This window comes from Ziziphus jujuba, chromosome 5 (genome assembly GCF_031755915.1).
Source record: "Ziziphus jujuba cultivar Dongzao chromosome 5, ASM3175591v1".
NCBI lineage: Eukaryota > Viridiplantae > Streptophyta > Magnoliopsida > Rosales > Rhamnaceae > Ziziphus > Ziziphus jujuba.
In genome coordinates, this window is record NC_083383.1 from 22,963,698 (window position 1) to 22,983,189 (window position 19,492).

At 40.3% G+C, this 19,492-nt stretch overlaps 1 protein-coding gene and 1 long non-coding RNA gene across 2 annotated transcripts; both read right to left on the reverse strand.

Annotated features, from left to right (window-relative positions):
* Positions 1 to 878: 878 nt before the first annotated feature.
* LOC132803711 (uncharacterized) lies at positions 879 to 10,249 on the reverse strand. Its single transcript, XM_060817074.1, has 5 exons — positions 9,129 to 10,249; positions 8,956 to 9,016; positions 2,607 to 7,750; positions 2,434 to 2,494; positions 879 to 1,228 (listed from the first exon to the last, which is right to left on the reverse strand). Exon 3 carries the CDS (start codon positions 4,779 to 4,781, stop codon positions 3,801 to 3,803), a length of 981 nt encoding a protein of 326 aa, XP_060673057.1. The 5' UTR covers positions 4,782 to 7,750; positions 8,956 to 9,016; positions 9,129 to 10,249; the 3' UTR covers positions 879 to 1,228; positions 2,434 to 2,494; positions 2,607 to 3,800.
* Positions 10,250 to 16,008: 5,759 nt separating this feature from the next.
* On the reverse strand, positions 16,009 to 18,216 carry LOC132803849 (uncharacterized). Its single transcript, XR_009639089.1, has 3 exons — positions 17,741 to 18,216; positions 17,568 to 17,628; positions 16,009 to 16,373 (listed from the first exon to the last, which is right to left on the reverse strand). It is a non-coding gene; the product is annotated as an uncharacterized LOC132803849 (long non-coding RNA).
* Positions 18,217 to 19,492: the final 1,276 nt, after the last annotated feature.

Consider the following 19,492-nt stretch of genomic DNA (forward strand, 5'->3'; position numbering starts at 1 on the left):
TTTGGTTTTTTTTTTGTTGATTTTTCTTTTCTGTTTTAGTCTTCAATATTAGCATTCATATATTCAATAAAAAAAAGAAAAGAAAAGAAAAGAAATTCGAACAGATTTAAAAAAAAAAAAACTGCATATTTGTGTTTATTTGGAGGTCACGGGTTTGGTGTTTGTTTTGGAGTTGGAATTGCAATTTTGGTAATTATTCTTGCTACTGAAGTTGTTTATGTTCTGTGAGTGAAAAAAAAAAGAGAGGTAAAGCCGAATATAAAAAAAATTATATATTTCGGTTTGTTGGAGTTTGATTTGTTGCTAGAAATTTCTTGTAACTACTGCTGGTTCTTTTGATTATTTATTCAATATCTGAGTTTCTGGAGAGTTATTTTTGCTTCTAGATATTTGAGTTTGAGTGCTAAATTATTTGGATTAAAATTAGCTAAAGGATTTGATACAAAAACTTGAATTACAAAGAAGAACAACCAACAACTATTCTATATTTTTGTTCTCTTTGATTCTTGTTCGTATTTGAATTTCTTTTTCTGGAATTTTATTCTTGAACTCATAATCTACTACCATCTGGTGCAGTTTTTAAAAATTCCAACATTTTCCCATTATTTTATGTGTCCTCTCGTCTAGAAAGCCGGAAAATTAGGATTTGTTAGATTCTTTCGGTATTGCCTACCTTTGCTTGCTGTTTGTTGATAAGTTTAATTAAAGCATACTAGTGATCTAATTGCTGTTTGTGGGTGTTTTAATGAGAACTTTGAGATAATTCATTGAGTGGAAAAAGGCAAGAGTGTGTGAGCTTAAAAGAGGGTAAAAAGCCGAAACAAGTGTACAAACACGAGTGTCGAGTCCTCATTTGAGTGAAACACGTAATGTCAGGACCCGTCCAGAATTCCTCCTCCGGAACCCTAGACAGCCCTGATCCCAGGAAAATACCACCGAACCTTCCAACGGAAAATCCGGCAGCACCTCCCCTAAGGGATTTACTTACCACAAATTTACCTGCACTGAAAACACACTTCAAAAATATCCCCTTATTCCTCCCACAAACTACAAATTGGTTCCACAAATTCCAGCACTTCAAAACAAAAATACAGTAATCCAGTGCAAAATAAATACAACAAGAATGAAAGAAATAGTACAACCGCAATAAAGAAGAACAGGGTACTTCACGAAGTAAAACAGCGAGGAAGATCAAGTCCGATCCGAATGAACACCGACAACCTGGAACCTAGAGGAACGGAATTTAAGAGTGTGAGATGCTAATCATCTCAGTGAGCGACCCTACTACTATACCATATAATATCACAGTAATAAGTATAAATAATAATTATTTGGAAATAATAATTTCTCTCAAAACCCTTACAATTCTCTCAGTTGGAAAGGTTCCCCTTTTAAAACATTTTCACAAAACCCTTTATTCATATTCCCCGAAAACCAAGACATCAAATAATTAAATATCGGAAGCAGTAATAATTAATTTTATTTTTCCAATACAGTTTCCAAACATTTTATTTTTAAAACACAGTTCTGAAAATCATTTGATGCACCCACTATATACCAGTGGCGCCAGAGTACCCAGCGTCCCGAGGTACTGCCAGACAGGAGGTTATAGAGAGAAACCGGCATACGGTCGCGTGGCGTCCCACTGCGCCGTTGCTAACCTGGTGTCCCGGCCAAAGGAGGGTGGCCGCCCTCTCCGATGGCATCCACAGGACACCCTCATAATATCAACCGCGCGCTACTCACACCCACCTGCGCGCTAATCACATCACCTGCGCGCTAATCACACCCACCTGCGCGCTAATCACAACCGTGTGCACACTAACCATATCACATATACCATATCACATAATCAGAACACCAGTACGTGCACGGTGCATCTAAAAATCATAAAATCCATAAATTTAAATCATAAAACAAATTTCACATTTTTCATAAGCATAGCGGGCATAATCCATCCGCTTGAACCGGGAAATTCTCCACAATTTCCTTATAATCCATACCATAAATTCCATGATTTTCAAATCCACCAACTTCCAAATCCATCAATTCAAATATCCACATTTTCCCAATAGCATAAATAATTTCTCGAAATATCATAATCAAATCTCATAATATTCCATGGGCATATTTTATAAAAATTGAAATCACCAATATAACCAAATATTTTCTTTGAAATATTTGAAAATCAAATCATGCCCAATTTACCATTAAAACCACACCAATTTCAAAATCCTCAAAACCATAAAATAATTCCACACGGCATAATTTTGTAGAATTCGCATTTTCTTAAATCCAATAAATTCATAAATAATTCTACAATAAATCCAATAAATATTTGGCACATAGAAATTAAATTCCAAATATTTAATTCACACATAATATATTCATCAATTAAATTCCCCAAAATTAATTTGAAGGTGGGTCACTCACCTGGAGCACGCAATTAACCCATGATCCACTACGGGATCAATTCTACGACTCACCAGTGCTCCTAGAACAAAATTCACAGACAGTCAAATAAATTAATATTTTAATCGGGTAAATAATACCCGGTACCCGGGGGTCAAAACACAAACTTTAACCAAAATGGTCGAATGATATACCGAATCGAAGCTCGTGGAACGAGGATCACCAATCCGGTCTCCGTCGACCCCAATTCCGCCGGGGGTGGCCGGAATTTGGCCGGAAAGGTTCGGCCGGTGTTCACTTCTCCATATCTCGCAAACCGCTTCGAATTTTTGAGATTGGAGGCCATTTTTGGATTCAGAGGACCCAAAATAGGGGGATAGGAGGCTCAATTGGGAGTGGGCTGGCCGGAAAACACAAGAAAAGAGGAGAGAGAAACTTGGCCGGCCGGCGGCTTCTCCGGCCCGATCGGCGCGCGTCCGGCGGCGGCTGGCCGTGAAACTTGGCGGCCAAGCTCGCGAGGTGGCGGGCTTCCTTGGTGGCTGGCGCGTGAGGGCTATGGGTGGCCGGAATTCAAAAACACGGGAGAGAGAGGGACGGTCGGGAGAGAAGAAAGAAAAGCTGCGTGTGTGTGTGTGTATTTCGGGGAAGAAGAAGGAAAAAAGAAAAAAAAAGAAAAAGAAAAAGAAAAAGAAAGGATTGGTGTTTTCCCACGTGGGGAAAAGAAAAGAAAAAGAAAAAGAAAAAGAAAAGAAAAAGGAAAAGAAAAAGAAAAAGGAAAAAGGAAAAATAATAATAATTAAATAAAAAAAAATATTATTATTTAAAATAATAATAAAAATAATTTGATTTTTAAACATGGTTGACATGTGGCTTTTCATCATGGTGACACATGGCCACCTTCATTGAGTCACACGTGCCACATCGTTATGTGTGTAAAAATAATATTAAAATAATACGGTATTTGAAAAACTTTACAGATCCATAACTTTCAAACCACATGTCCAAATCGGACGTACCGCTAGTCTACAGACTCGTATCGATGAGCACTTCACAACCATGCATGAGTCAACGCTCAACCTTGCATGAATAAAAAGTCAACTCCGGCACCCCTTGGACAATTTGGACCGCAACTTGTTTCGTCCATAACTTTCAAACCGTAGCTCCGTTTTCGACGTGCTACCAGTCTACGAACTCATGGCATCGTGCACTTCGCCACGGTACCTTAGTCAACTCAAAATTCTCACCGAGTCAAAAAGTCAACTTTTGACCCCTTCGGTCAACGGTCAACGGTCAACCTCGGTCAACGTGCACGGAATCCGGTGCGATTTGGGACGGGGTGTTACAGCCTTCCCCCCTTACAAAAATTTCGTCCTCGAAATTTCCGCGCGTCACTGGAACAAACAAGGGTTCTGATCACACACCTGCACTTCGGGATCCCATGTCGCTTCCTCGACTAAGTAGTTCCTTGCCAACCAATCCATGCCCAACACTACTTCAAGTCCGGATAGATCCAACAGGATCAGGTCTGCTTCCATCACTTGATCTGTGAAATCGTCGGGCGTAGTCCTGGCTCCCTGCTGCGTCATAGCAAACACCCGGCCTTGACTTGTCTGCTGGGGTCTCCTTCCTCTACCTCGACTCGATCCTGCAGACGGCTGGACTGATCCCGAAGAAACTCCTACTGGCTGACTCCCCTGGGAACTCTGTCCTGGAAATATCCCCGTATGCTGTGTCCGTCGACCTACTTCTAGCACACTGCCGCTACCATAAGGGCAATCCCTCCTTATGTGACCTGGCTGCCCACACCGAAAGCATAAACCATCCATCTGACACTGCCCAGAATGATTCCCCCTACAAAGTGGACAAATCCGCGGAGAACCAATGCGTGACTGCTGATACGAGCTTGCATCCACACTGATCGAATGGCGAGCTGGCTGGGGCATGCGATAACTATCTCTCCTCTGGAATCTGCCTCGTGGGCTTAACCCATCACTGTCTGAGCCTGAGCTATGGCTCTTCTTAGCTGCCCCTTGTCGAGGTACTCCGCTATACGAACCTTCGAATGATCTGCGCCTCGAGGGTCTGTGTATCTTCTCCTGTCTCTCTAGCTCGAGCGCTGCATCCCTGGCGGACTGATAGGTGGGATGTACTGATCCAGAAAGGGTGTAGCCGATACTCTCTTTCAATCCGTCTATGAACCTCACCTTCTTTGTGTGATCGTCGGGAATTAGGTGCATGTAGAATTCTGATAGTTCTCGGAATCTCCTCTCGTACTTTGTCACCGTCATGTTCCCCTGTCGTAGTTCCTCGAACTCTCTCCTTCTTGCTTCACGGTAGGCAGGAGGACAAAACTCAGTAGAGAAGGCCATCTTGAACTGATCTCACGTATGCCTTGCACGAACAACTGGGCTAACTTCTCGGGTGAAAAATGTTCTCGTACCGGTAGGAAGTGTGCCGACTTGGTGAGACGATCAATGATTACCCAAATGCCGCGTACCTTCTAGGTGTGGAAGGAAGCTTGAATACGAAGTCCATGTTGAGTTCTTCCCACTTCCACACGGGAATCGGTAAAGATTGGAGTAGTCCCAAAGGCTTCTGTCTTTCTGCTTTCACTTGTTGACAAATCAAACACTTTGATACGAAGTCTGCCACTTCTCTCTTCATACCAATCCACCAATAATACTTAACAAGCGTCCGGTACATCTTGGTACTCCCAGGATGCATCGCATACATCGAGCTGTGCGCCTCCTCTAAAATCTCCTTCTTGAGTCCTGGGGTATCCGGAACACAAAGTCGTCCTTTATACACGAGGGCTCCATCCTCCTTATGGAAAATTCCGGATCAAGACCTTCTTGTACCTTGCCCTTAATTGTCCTCAACTTAGAATCTTCCATTTGGGTCTCTACTATACGATCCACCAACACCGGTCGTACCTGGAAGCTAGCCATGAGAACTCCTGAAGGATGCATATGCACTAACACCCCCATCTTCTTCAACTCCACCATGAGAGGTAGTTGGATGACTTGGATGTGAGCAAGGGATCCAGTAGCCTTCCTACTCAAAGCATCTGCCACTACATTCGCCTAATAGTGACTTTAACTTCCCTCTTGTGCAACTTTCCTTCTCATGCCCACTAATTAAGGATAGTCAAATTGGTCCACGAGAACACGATCTGCAAGTCTTGGTCATAGTCGAACGCTAACCATAAGGTGCTTCTAAAGCATGCATCCTTAAACCAACAACCAACTCTCGTGACTCGATCAGCACTTTAAAAGGTAAGATTAGAACTTAAGTCTAATTTCCTCAAATACTGGTATCACCAAGTTAAGGTTGAGATTAATTCACTTGTCTTCGATTACCCTCCTAGTACTTACAATTATAAAACCCTTGCTCCTCATTGATTAACCAATAATCTTAACCTCGACAAACATCAATCTTTCTTTTAACTAAATTCATCAAGGTCATGAATAAAATTCTCAACATCTAAATACCATTCTTGAAAACCCTAAGTTTTCCCCATTTCAAATAAATTCCATGAATCCACACCTCAAGCAATAAGAAATTTAAATCTTAATTCTAGCATCACCACCAATACTATGAACAAATCACTAGATCCTTAACCCAATAAAGTATTCCACACTTCTTAAATTCTAACTACGTCCCAAAAATCATACTCCTTATCATTGTAAATTATCACCAACAATATCAACCACCTTGAATCGATAAAGCACCACCAATACGAACCTTAAATCTCCAAGGAAATAAGATATCAAGATCTTAGCTTCTAGAATGAAAATAACCATGCTTAAACATCCAACCATGCCTAAGGAATCATCCTCATCTCATTAACCTCATCAACCACCAAGTAGAACTTTAGTCGCTATCCGGAGCTTGCTTGATTCTCTAAACGCTGTCGTACCTTCTCTTTGTGAACGATAGTTTAAGCACGAAATCCATATTTACATCTCCCTACTTTACTTGTCGGTGACTTAAGTACCTTTATTCGGATCTTGCAACTTCCTTTATCGTGCCAAACCACCATGTCATCCAGTGAGCATTCCATACGTCTTTATACCCTTGGGGGGTATCGCATACTTTGAATCGCGTACTTCCTTTAAGATCTCCTTTTTGAACTCAACGATACCCTTCTTTGGATTCTCGACTGGCAATACTTAACCCTTAAGTCGCTCTTGAAAAAACCATAACATAAAACAAATAATAAAATATATTTTTCAAATATACCTAACTTGCATAGGCAGTTGTTAAAACTCCACATTGAAAATCATATCTTAAAATCCATAGCATAAAATAAAATATGCACGCTTGTAATGGAGGTACGTACGACACCTTCTACATGTTACGTAATCCATGATTCCAACTGTCGCCGACACTCTGCTACCAATACAAACCAGGGTGGTTGCCTATATTGGCCGTCCAATTCCCTGGGCTCGTAGGCAACATGATCATGGGGCTAGCTCTACATGGACCACATTGGTTCGCCGCCTCCATATGGTGCAGTATAATATCAACAATATAACATACAGATACATGTACGAGCACAAACCAAAAATACTTGAATAAAACACCTTTAATTTCAAATACCACTTTGAAAAGCATTTAAATTTTGATAATCGATCGGGAAAATATTTTGACGCCTTGAAATCGATCGACACACATCCTTAGGCAATCATCCTTCTTCTCCATGAACGAAACGGATACCATTCACGATGATAAGCTTGACCTTCAAAAAGAAAAGGCATCCTCGACCATCGACTAGGCCATAGGAATTTCCCGTTAGGCTAGATGATCCTAATTGACACCCTCGAAGATTAGAGTTATTCAAACTCGGGCAACGAATTTACTTCGAGACAAACAGAAAGAACGCTTCCACGCGGGTAAAACGAGAGACTAGACATGGATGGGACACACAACAATGCACAGTCCCTTCGGAATACTAGAACCTAGAGCTCTGATACCAACTGTCAGGACCCGTCCAGAATTCCTCCTCCGGAACCCTAGACAGCCCTGATCCCAGGAAAATACCACCGAACCTTCCAACGGAAAATCCGGCAGCACCTCCCCTAAGGGATTTACTTACCACAAATTTACCTGCACTGAAAACACACTTCAAAAATATCCCCTTATTCCTCCCACAAACTACAAATTGGTTCCACAAATTCCAGCACTTCAAAACAAAAATACAGTAATCCAGTGCAAAATAAATACAACAAGAATGAAAGAAATAGTACAACCGCAATAAAGAAGAACAGGGTACTTCACGAAGTAAAACAGCGAGGAAGATCAAGTCCGATCCGAATGAACACCGACAACCTGGAACCTAGAGGAACGGAATTTAAGAGTGTGAGATGCTAATCATCTCAGTGAGCGACCCTACTACTATACCATATAATATCACAGTAATAAGTATAAATAATAATTATTTGGAAATAATAATTTCTCTCAAAACCCTTACAATTCTCTCAGTTGGAAAGGTTCCCCTTTTAAAACATTTTCACAAAACCCTTTATTCATATTCCCCGAAAACCAAGACATCAAATAATTAAATATCGGAAGCAGTAATAATTAATTTTATTTTTCCAATACAGTTTCCAAACATTTTATTTTTAAAACACAGTTCTGAAAATCATTTGATGCACCCACTATATACCAGTGGCGCCAGAGTACCCAGCGTCCCGAGGTACTGCCAGACAGGAGGTTATAGAGAGAAACCGGCATACGGTCGCGTGGCGTCCCACTGCGCCGTTGCTAACCTGGTGTCCCGGCCAAAGGAGGGTGGCCGCCCTCTCCGATGGCATCCACAGGACACCCTCATAATATCAACCGCGCGCTACTCACACCCACCTGCGCGCTAATCACATCACCTGCGCGCTAATCACACCCACCTGCGCGCTAATCACAACCGTGTGCACACTAACCATATCACATATACCATATCACATAATCAGAACACCAGTACGTGCACGGTGCATCTAAAAATCATAAAATCCATAAATTTAAATCATAAAACAAATTTCACATTTTTCATAAGCATAGCGGGCATAATCCATCCGCTTGAACCGGGAAATTCTCCACAATTTCCTTATAATCCATACCATAAATTCCATGATTTTCAAATCCACCAACTTCCAAATCCATCAATTCAAATATCCACATTTTCCCAATAGCATAAATAATTTCTCGAAATATCATAATCAAATCTCATAATATTCCATGGGCATATTTTATAAAAATTGAAATCACCAATATAACCAAATATTTTCTTTGAAATATTTGAAAATCAAATCATGCCCAATTTACCATTAAAACCACACCAATTTCAAAATCCTCAAAACCATAAAATAATTCCACACGGCATAATTTTGTAGAATTCGCATTTTCTTAAATCCAATAAATTCATAAATAATTCTACAATAAATCCAATAAATATTTGGCACATAGAAATTAAATTCCAAATATTTAATTCACACATAATATATTCATCAATTAAATTCCCCAAAATTAATTTGAAGGTGGGTCACTCACCTGGAGCACGCAATTAACCCATGATCCACTACGGGATCAATTCTACGACTCACCAGTGCTCCTAGAACAAAATTCACAGACAGTCAAATAAATTAATATTTTAATCGGGTAAATAATACCCGGTACCCGGGGGTCAAAACACAAACTTTAACCAAAATGGTCGAATGATATACCGAATCGAAGCTCGTGGAACGAGGATCACCAATCCGGTCTCCGTCGACCCCAATTCCGCCGGGGGTGGCCGGAATTTTGCCGGAAAGGTTCGGCCGGTGTTCACTTCTCCATATCTCGCAAACCGCTTCGAATTTTTGAGATTGGAGGCCATTTTTGGATTCAGAGGACCCAAAATAGGGGGATAGGAGGCTCAATTGGGAGTGGGCTGGCCGGAAAACACAAGAAAAGAGGAGAGAGAAACTTGGCCGGCCGGCGGCTTCTCCGGCCCGATCGGCGCGCGTCCGGCGGCGGCTGGCCGTGAAACTTGGCGGCCAAGCTCGCGAGGTGGCGGGCTTCCTTGGTGGCTGGCGCGTGAGGGCTATGGGTGGCCGGAATTCAAAAACACGGGAGAGAGAGGGACGGTCGGGAGAGAAGAAAGAAAAGCTGCGTGTGTGTGTGTGTATTTCGGGGAAGAAGAAGGAAAAAAGAAAAAAAAAGAAAAAGAAAAAGAAAAAGAAAGGATTGGTGTTTTCCCACGTGGGGAAAAGAAAAGAAAAAGAAAAAGAAAAAGAAAAGAAAAAGGAAAAGAAAAAGAAAAAGGAAAAAGGAAAAATAATAATAATTAAATAAAAAAAAATATTATTATTTAAAATAATAATAAAAATAATTTGATTTTTAAACATGGTTGACATGTGGCTTTTCATCATGGTGACACATGGCCACCTTCATTGAGTCACACGTGCCACATCGTTATGTGTGTAAAAATAATATTAAAATAATACGGTATTTGAAAAACTTTACAGATCCATAACTTTCAAACCACATGTCCAAATCGGACGTACCGCTAGTCTACAGACTCGTATCGATGAGCACTTCACAACCATGCATGAGTCAACGCTCAACCTTGCATGAATAAAAAGTCAACTCCGGCACCCCTTGGACAATTTGGACCGCAACTTGTTTCGTCCATAACTTTCAAACCGTAGCTCCGTTTTCGACGTGCTACCAGTCTACGAACTCATGGCATCGTGCACTTCGCCACGGTACCTTAGTCAACTCAAAATTCTCACCGAGTCAAAAAGTCAACTTTTGACCCCTTCGGTCAACGGTCAACGGTCAACCTCGGTCAACGTGCACGGAATCCGGTGCGATTTGGGACGGGGTGTTACACGTAAGGGAGTGAAATTGTAAGGTCCTATTTTTTTTTCTACTGCATTATTATACTAACATGACAGAATCAAGAATGAGGAGAGGAGAGCCACCCTTGAGGATCAATGAGAAGGAGTCCGTAGCACTCCATGGCGATGCCCGAGCTACCAGGAGTGGAGATCAAGTGGACATGAGAGCTGTTTTGGAGTCAATACAGCGGGTTAGTGCTCAAGTTGAGCATATGAGCCAAAGAATGGGAAGGCTAGAAGCTCACAAAGAATGCCGAATACAAGATATAGGCAAGAATTCCATGGAGGGCGAGGCCGAGGACGAGGAGGTCGCGAGAGACCGAGAGAGGAATTTGATGAGGAGCCATTCGGTGGAGACTTTGAAGAAGGTATGGACGAAACTTTTGCAGTCCAAGATAGAGCTGGCCGTGGAAGATATAGGAGGGAAGATACAGATGATGATTTGGGAAATATTAAGATCAACATCCCACCATTCATGGGAAAAAGTGATCCCGAGGCGTATTTGGAGTGGGAAGAAAAGATGGAGATGATATTCGACCGCCATAATTATTTGGAGGGTTAGAAGGTGAAGTTGGCAGCAATGGAGTTTGGACATTATGCTCTCCAATGGTGGACCAATGAGCAAAATACCGAAGGAGAGTTGGTGATGACTTGATTACAACATGGCGTCAAATGAAAGGAGCCATGAGGAAGCGGTTTGTGCAACCCTATTACCATAGGTTGCTGCATCAACGGCTTCAATCTTTGTCTCAAGGAAGTAGGTCCATGGAGGATTATTACAAAGAGATGGAGATGTTAATGATGAGGCTGAATATGAATGAGGATAGGGAGGCAACAATGGCACGATTTCTTGGAAGGTTAAACCGTGACATTGCCAACCAACTTGAATTACAACAATACTTGGAATTTGAGGAGATGTTGCATGTAGCAATGAAGCTTGAGAACCAATTTAAGAGGAAGGGTGTTAGCACACGGTTTGGAGGAGTTTCTAGTAGTGGAAGGACAAGTTCAAGTGGCTGGAAAAACAATTCCACTTATGAAAGCAAGCTGAAGCCGAAACTTGGTGAAGAAACTACCAACCACCCAAGAAGGAAATTAAAGTCGAATCTACCCAAGCCATTAAAGGAGAGGTAAAATCTGAACCTAAACCTCAAAAATCAAGAGAAATTATTTGTTTCAAGTGCCAAGGAAGAGGACATATAGCCAGCCAATGCCCGAATAGAAGGATAATGGTAATTAGGGGTAATGGATTGGTGGAATCCAAAAGTGAGATTAGTGAGGCTGAAATTGAACAAGAAGATGAAGGACTTGATGATGAGGTTGAACCATTAAACACATCAAATGTTGAGCTAAATTTGGTCTCAAGGAGGGTACTTGCTGTCTACAAAGATGAAGAGCAGATATAAAGAGAAAACATCTTCCACACTCGCTGCGAAATACAAGGTAAAATTTGTAGCATGATTATAGATAGTGGGAGTTGAACTAATGTAATAAGTAACCTTGTCGTTGATAAATTAGGTTTAAAAACAATAAAACATCCTGAACCATATAGATTACAATGGCTTAATGATAGTGGTGAGATGAAAGTAAACAAACAAGCCAAAGTAAAATTTAATATAGTTAGATATGAGGATGTAGTTTTATGTGATATTGTACCCATGATTGCTGGACATATACTATTAGGTAGGCCATGGCAATTTGATAAAGATGCTACTCATTTTGGTTGAAAAAATAGTATTGTTTTCAGGTTTAAAGGGAAGAAGGTCAAGCTGGAACCATTATCTCCTAAAGAGGTTTACAAAGACCAATTACAAATACAACAAAGGAGAGAAGCCGAAAAGCTCAAGGAAAAAGCAAGTATGGCACCAACGGCTTCACCACCCTTTCAAGGAGGTAAGATTGAGGTTGCTGACCAAATTAAGGTTTATAAGATTCATATTGAGTGGAAAGATCAAGGAAAAGTCGAAAGAGAGGGGAAAGAAAGTGGCAAACCCGAGAGCTTGGAGAAGGAAGGGAAATCCGAAGGTTTGCGCCAATACAAGTGGGAAAAAGAAAAAGAAAGAAAAGAAAGGTTAAGTAGCAATTTTTATTTGTGTTTAGGGGATATTAATAAGGTTATTGAGTGTAAGAAACCTTTGCTGGTCCTGATTTATAAAGAAAATTATTTTAATGATCAAACTAACTTTGAAGAACTTGAATTGCCAAGTTCAATGATTTCTCTTTTTAAGGAATTTGGAGATGTCTTCCCAAATGAAATTCCAAGTGGACTACCACCTATTCGAGGGATAAAACATCAAATTGACTTTGTTCCAGGGGCTGCCATACCAAATAAACCAGCTTATAGGAGTAATCCCGAAGAAACAAAGGAGCTGCAAAAACAGGTAAGTGATTTGCTTGATAAAGGATACATTCATGAGAGTTTAAGTCCATGTGCTGTTCTTGTTTTGTTGGTACTTAAAAAGGATGGTTCTTGGAGAATGTGTGTTGATTTTAGGGCTATAAATAACATTACCATCAAATATAGACATCCCATTCCTAGATTAGATGATATGATTGATGAGTTGTATGGTGCTTGCATGTTTACAAAAATTGATCTTAGGAGTGGTTATCATCAAATTAGGATGAAAGAAGGTGATGAATGGAAAACCGCATTCAAAACTAAATATGGGCTGTATGAATGGTTAGTTATGCCTTTTGGATTATCCAATGCACCTAGTACTTTCATGAGGCTTATGAATCATGTAATGCGTCCATTTATTGGTAAATTTGTGGTTGTTTATTTTGATGACATTCTAATATATAGCCGAAATTTGGATGACCATGTGGATCAACTTAGGCAAGTTTTGCAAGTTCTTAGAAAGGAAAGATTGTTTGCTAACATTAAAAAATGTGAATTTTGCAAAGATGAGCTTGTGTTTCTAGGATTTGTAGTAAGTGCTGCAGGAATCAAAGTTGACCAAGCTAAGGTGAAAGCAATTCAAGAGTGGCCGGTTCCTACTTCTATCACCCAAGTGAGGAGTTTTCATGGCTTGGCAACCTTTTATAGAAGATTTGTCAAGGATTTTAGTACCATAGCAGCACCATTAAATGAAGTTGTCAAGAAAAATTTCGGCTTTAAATGGGGGGAAGTACAAGAAAAATCTTTTAATTTGTTAAAAGAAAAATTGTGTAATGCACCTTTATTAGTTTTGCCAAATTTTTCTAAGACTTTTGAAATTGAGTGTGATGCTTCGAGTGTAGGTATTGGAGCTGTCTTAATGCAAGAAGGAAGACCCATAGCCTACTTTAATGAAAAATTAAATGGAGCTGCCCTAAACTGCTCGACTTATGACAAGGAGATGTATGCTTTGGTGAGGGCTTTGGAGACATGGCAGCATTATCTCATGCCAAAGGAGTTTGTGATTCATACAGATCATGAGTCTTTGAAGCATCTCAAGGGTCAAGGAAAGCTCAACCGAAGGCATGCCAAGTGGATTGAATTTATTGAAACCTTTCCCTATGTGATCCGCTACAAAAAAGGTAAAGAAAATGTGGTTGCCGATGCATTATCCCGAAGGTATGTACTCTTTTCTACCTTAGATGCTAGATCGCTTGGATTTGAACAATTGAAAGAACTTTATGAGCATGATAGTGACTTTGGAGAAATTTTTAAAACCTGTTTGAAACATGGATTTAATAAATTTTACATATTTGAGGGATATTTGTTTAAGGAAAACAAACTTTGTGTGCCAAATTGTAGTATTAGGGAATTATTGGTTCGGGAAGGACATGGGGGTGGTTTGATGGGTCATTTTGGTGTTTTAAAAACTTTATCCTTGTTGCAAGAACATTTTTATTGGCCTAACATGAGGAGAGATGTTGAGAGAATTTGTGAAAGATGTTTGAAGTGCCGAAAAACAAAATCAACATTGAAGCCGCATGGATTGTATAAGCCTTTGCCGATTCCTACCTATCATTGGGTAGATTTGTCTATGGATTTTATTCTTGGGTTGCCTAGGTCAAGGACAGGTAAGGATTCAATTTTTGTTGTAGTAGATAGGTTTTCTAAGATGGCACATTTTATTGCATGTAACAAAACTGATGATGCATCCAATATTGCTAATTTATTTTTCAAGGAAATTGTGAGATTGCATGGAATGCCAAGAACTATTGTTTCGGATAGGGATGCTAAGTTCTTAAGCTATTTTTGGAAAACTTTATGGGCTAAATTAGGTACTAAGCTTTTATTTTCAACTACTTGTCATCCACAAACCGATGGACAAACCGAAGTTGTAAATATAACTTTGTCTGCATTGTTGAGAGCATTAATTAGTAGAAATTTAAGAACTTGGGAAGAATGTTTGCCACATGTTGAATTTGCATATAATAGGTCTTTACATTCAGCAACTAAATTTACTCCATTTGAAATTGTTTATGGTTTTAATCCTTTGACTCCATTAGATTTAACACCTTTACCTTTAAGTGAGCGTGCTAATCTAGATGGAAAACAAAAAGCTGATTTTGTAAAGCAGATTCATGAGAAGACACGAGCAAATATTGAGAGGAGGACCGAACAATATGCAAAGGTGGCTAATCAAGGCCGAAAATCAATGGTGTTTGAACCTGGAGATTGGGTGTGGCTGCATTTAAGGAAAGAAAGGTTTCCTGAACAAAGGAGATCCAAACTCATGCCAAGGGGCGATGGACCTTTTCAGGTTTTGGAGAGGATAAACGACAATGCCTACAAACTTGATTTACCGGGTGAGTATAGAGTTAGTGCCACCTTTAATGTTACTGATTTATCTCCTTTTGCTGCAGGTGATGACTTTGATTTGAGGACAAATCCTTTTCAAAAGGAGGGGAATGATGCGAACCGGCCCGAGTTCACACCACCGACAACTCGCTGGGGTACTGATCCGATACGGATGAACACTGGACCGATCACTAGGGCTCAAGCTAAGAGGTTTAAGGACAACCTTGCTACCTTTATCTAGAAAGTAATTCATTCTCAAAAGGGCTTGTCCATACCTGAAGATAAAAGACCTGTTTTAAGTATTCAAGTGGTGGAGGTTGATACATCGGACACCCATACATCGGACATTTTATATCGGACACCCATGTCTCGGACATCTGATCTCGGACTTCGGATATCGGAGCCTTGCCTCGGACATCTGATCTCGGACGAGTCTTGCCTCGGGCATCTGATCTCGGACTTCGGACATCGGATGTAACTTAGCTCGGCCAGACACAACTTAGCTAGGACAGACATCAGTTAGCTCGGCCAGACACAACTTAGCTCGGACAGACATCAGTTTGCTCGGATAGGCCATAAGTTGGCTCGGACATCAGGCAGACATAAGTTAGCTCGGTTGAAGACATAATTCAGCCTAGATGTCAAAGTCAACTCGTTACCTAATTTGCGATTGACTTTATTTCTTTTTGGGTTTTTGTTTATTTATTTTCTGGACAAATAACTTTAGGAAGGTTTTTATTTTATTGTAAATTAATTAATTCCTAATTTAATATAAAGGAATTAATTAATCAAACTTAGATTAGGAAAGGAAGTATAGTTGCGGCCAACTAGGTTTCTTTATGTGTTTTGCCGGTTTTTCCTAGGGTTTTTAGGGTTTATTTTGTTTCTTTCAAAGCCTATTTAAAGGCTTATTTTTCAATAAGAAGACATGTCAGGACCCGTCCAGAATTCCTTACCCGGAACCCTAGACAAGCCCTGATCCCAGGGAAACCCTACCGGACCCTCCAACGGAAAATCCGACAGAGCCTCCCCTAAGGGATTTACTTACCACAAACTACCTGCACTGAAAACACACTTCAAAAATATCCCCTTATTCCTCCCACAAACTACAAACTGGTTCCACAAATTGCAGCACTTCAAAAATAAAACAACAGCAGCAACCCAGTGCATAAAGAACAACCACACGTCCAATACAGTATACAGAGCATTTTACAGTTACATGCGGAATTTATAAAATGACAGATACGGAAATAATACAAGATAGAGAGGAAAAAGGGAAGAAAAACTTCTTGAACCTTCGGCAACGAACTGAGACGTCGGGCTCGCCCCGGACAATCAACGTCTCCAACCTGGACCTAGGGGAACGGAATTTAAGAGTGTGAGATGCTAATCATCTCAGTGAGTGACCCTATCTACTATACAATATAATACCACGGTAATACAGTAGATAGATAATAATTAAATGGGAAAATAATAATTTCTCTTAAAACCCTTACAATTCTCTCAGTTGGAAAAGTTCCCCTTTTAAAACATTTTCACAAAACCCTTGTACGTACTTCCCAAAAACCAAGGAACCAAACAAATTAATAAACAACAAATAAACAAATAAATACATAAATACCCCAAATATAAATAACTGCAATAAATTATAATAAATAATTTTTTGAACACCTTTGGGGTTTTAAACTTTAATTGCAATTTACACCGACAATTACACCTGACGCACCACACCATATACCGGTGATGCCCTCCGATACCCAGCGTCCCGAGCACCGACTGGCGGGAGGTTAAAGAGAGAAACCTGCAGTGGTCACTTCGGCGTCCCGACAGTACCGACTGCTAAAAACCATCACCCGGCCAAGGAGGGGGGCGGCTGTGCGCAACAATAACCTTGCCTGCCCACGGTCCAATGGCAACTCACGGGTGAAGTAATAACCGCACGCTAAACCATATAATAACCGCGTGCTAAACCACGTGTCCATATACCATACACCAGAACACCAATACTGTATGAGTGCGTCTAAAAATAAACATAAACAACCAACCGTACCGTTTTTCCAAAAACCACCGTGGGAAGTATACCAAAATTTCACAAAACACCATCCCACATATTTTATCCAATCACCCGGTACGAAACAGCGATAACAACAAACCACAATTTTCTCGAAATACAAAATGCAACCATAAAAATACCGCGGGCATAATTTATAAAATTTAACCAAATATTTTCACAAAATATTTAACCTCATTATGTCCGAAAAATTAAATTTAAAACCACGTACAAATACCACCAAAATTCACTTTGCTCATGCATAATAAATTAAACAACAATATAATTCATAATTAAATCACCATAAAATAATAATCGGGAATTTCTTAATGATCCCAAAATTTCCATTTATTACCAATGGTAAATATATATATAAAATAATATTTTTCCCGATTATATTTAAAATACACCACATGAGCACAATTTTACAGATACCAAATTAATACCACATAAATACAATTAATTACCCCGAAAATATTTTTAAAGGTGGGTCACTCACCTGGAGCACGTAATTAACCCACGATCTACTACGGGATCAATTCTACGACTCACCGGTGCTCCTAGAACAAAATTCACAGACAGTCAAATAAATTAATATTTTATTCGGGTAAATAATACCCGGTACCCGGGGGCTCAAACACAAACTTTAACCAAAATGGTCGAATGATATACCGAATCGAAGCTCGTGGAACGAGGATCACCAATTCGGTCTCCGTCGACCCCAATTCCGCCGGAGGTGGCCGGAATTTGGTCGGAAAGTTTCGGCCGGTGTTCACTTCCCCATATCTCACAAACTGCTTCAAATTTCTGGGATTGGAGGCCATTTTTGGATTCAGAGGACCCAAAATAGGGGGATAGGAGGCTCAATTGGGAGTGGGCTGGCCGGAAAACACAAGAAAAGAGGAGAGAGAAACTTGGCCGGCCGGCGGCTTCTCCGGCCCGATCGGCGCGCGTCCGGCGGTGGCTGGCCGTGAAACTTGGCGGCCAAGCTCGCGAGGTGGCGGGCTTCCTTGGTGGCTGGCGCGTGAGGGCTATGGGTGGCCGGAATTTGAAACACAGGAGAGAGAGGGACGGTCGGGAGAGAAGAAAGAAAAGCTGCGTGTGTGTGTGTATTTCGGGGAAGAAGAAGGAAAAAAAGAAAAAAAAGAAAAAGAAAAAGAAAAAGAAAAAGAAAGAAGTGGTGGTGTTTTCCCACGTGGGGAAAAGAAAAGAAAAAGAAAAAGAAAAAGAAAAAGAAAAGAAAAAGGAAAAGAAAAAGAAAAAGGAAAAAGGAAAAATAATAATAATTAAAAAAAAAAAATATTATTATTTAAAATAATAATAAAAATAATTTGATTTTTCACATGGTTGACATGTGGCATTTCACCATGGTGACACATGGCCACCTTTATTGAGTCACACGTGGCACATCATTATGCGTGTAAAAATAATAATAAAATAATACAGTATTTGAAAAACTTTACAGGTCCATAACTTTCAAACCACATGTCCAAATCGGACGTGCCGCTAGTCTATGGACTCGTATCGACGAGCACTTCACAACCATGCATGAGTTAACGCTCAACCTTGCATGACTAAAAAGTCAACTCCGGCACCCCTTGGACAGTTTGGACCTCAACTTGTTTTGCTCAAAACTTTCAAACCGTAGCTCCGTTTTCAACGTGCTACCAGTCTACGAACTCGTGCCAATGTGTACTTCGTAACGGTACCTCAGTCAACCTAGAATTCCAACCGGATCAAAAAGTCAACTTTTGACCCCTTCGGTCAACGGTCAACCTCGGTCAACGTGCAAAAATTTCCGACATGGTTCGGGACGGGGTGTTACAAGACAACTTTGATTTGATTGAGAAAATACTTGTGAGATTAATGATCTCTTTGTTCTTTGAGAGCACCTAAAACACCATTAGAGAATTGGTTGTTTTAGCTTGATTTATCAATAGGTTTTCCATCCCCTATTGTGGCGTCTACATTATACTAAGGTTTCTAACCACAGGTTGGTTAGGGGTTGAGGTCCATTCCATTAGAACTTGAACTTAATTGAGATCCGGGCTAATATAATACGGGGTTTAGGAGCAGGTCGTCCTAGGTTCGTATCAAAACGGCTCAAGGAGAAAGCAAGCATGGCACCCACGGTTTCTCCATCCATTCAAGAGGGTAGGTTTGAACTTGCTGTCTAATGTAAGTCTTCTAAAACTCAAATTTAGTTGAAAGAGCAAGACAAACCCGAGAGTGAGAGAAATCAAGCAAAAGCTGAGACTGGTGAGAGAAAAGGGGAATCCGTGAGTGAGAGGGAAAAATAAAGGAAAGAGAAGAAAAAGAAATTTTTTTATCTTATTCTTGGGGGAGTTAAAAAGGAATTTTTGAGTGATAAACCTTTGCTTGTCATGATTTATAAAGATGTTTATTTAAATGATCAAATTAACC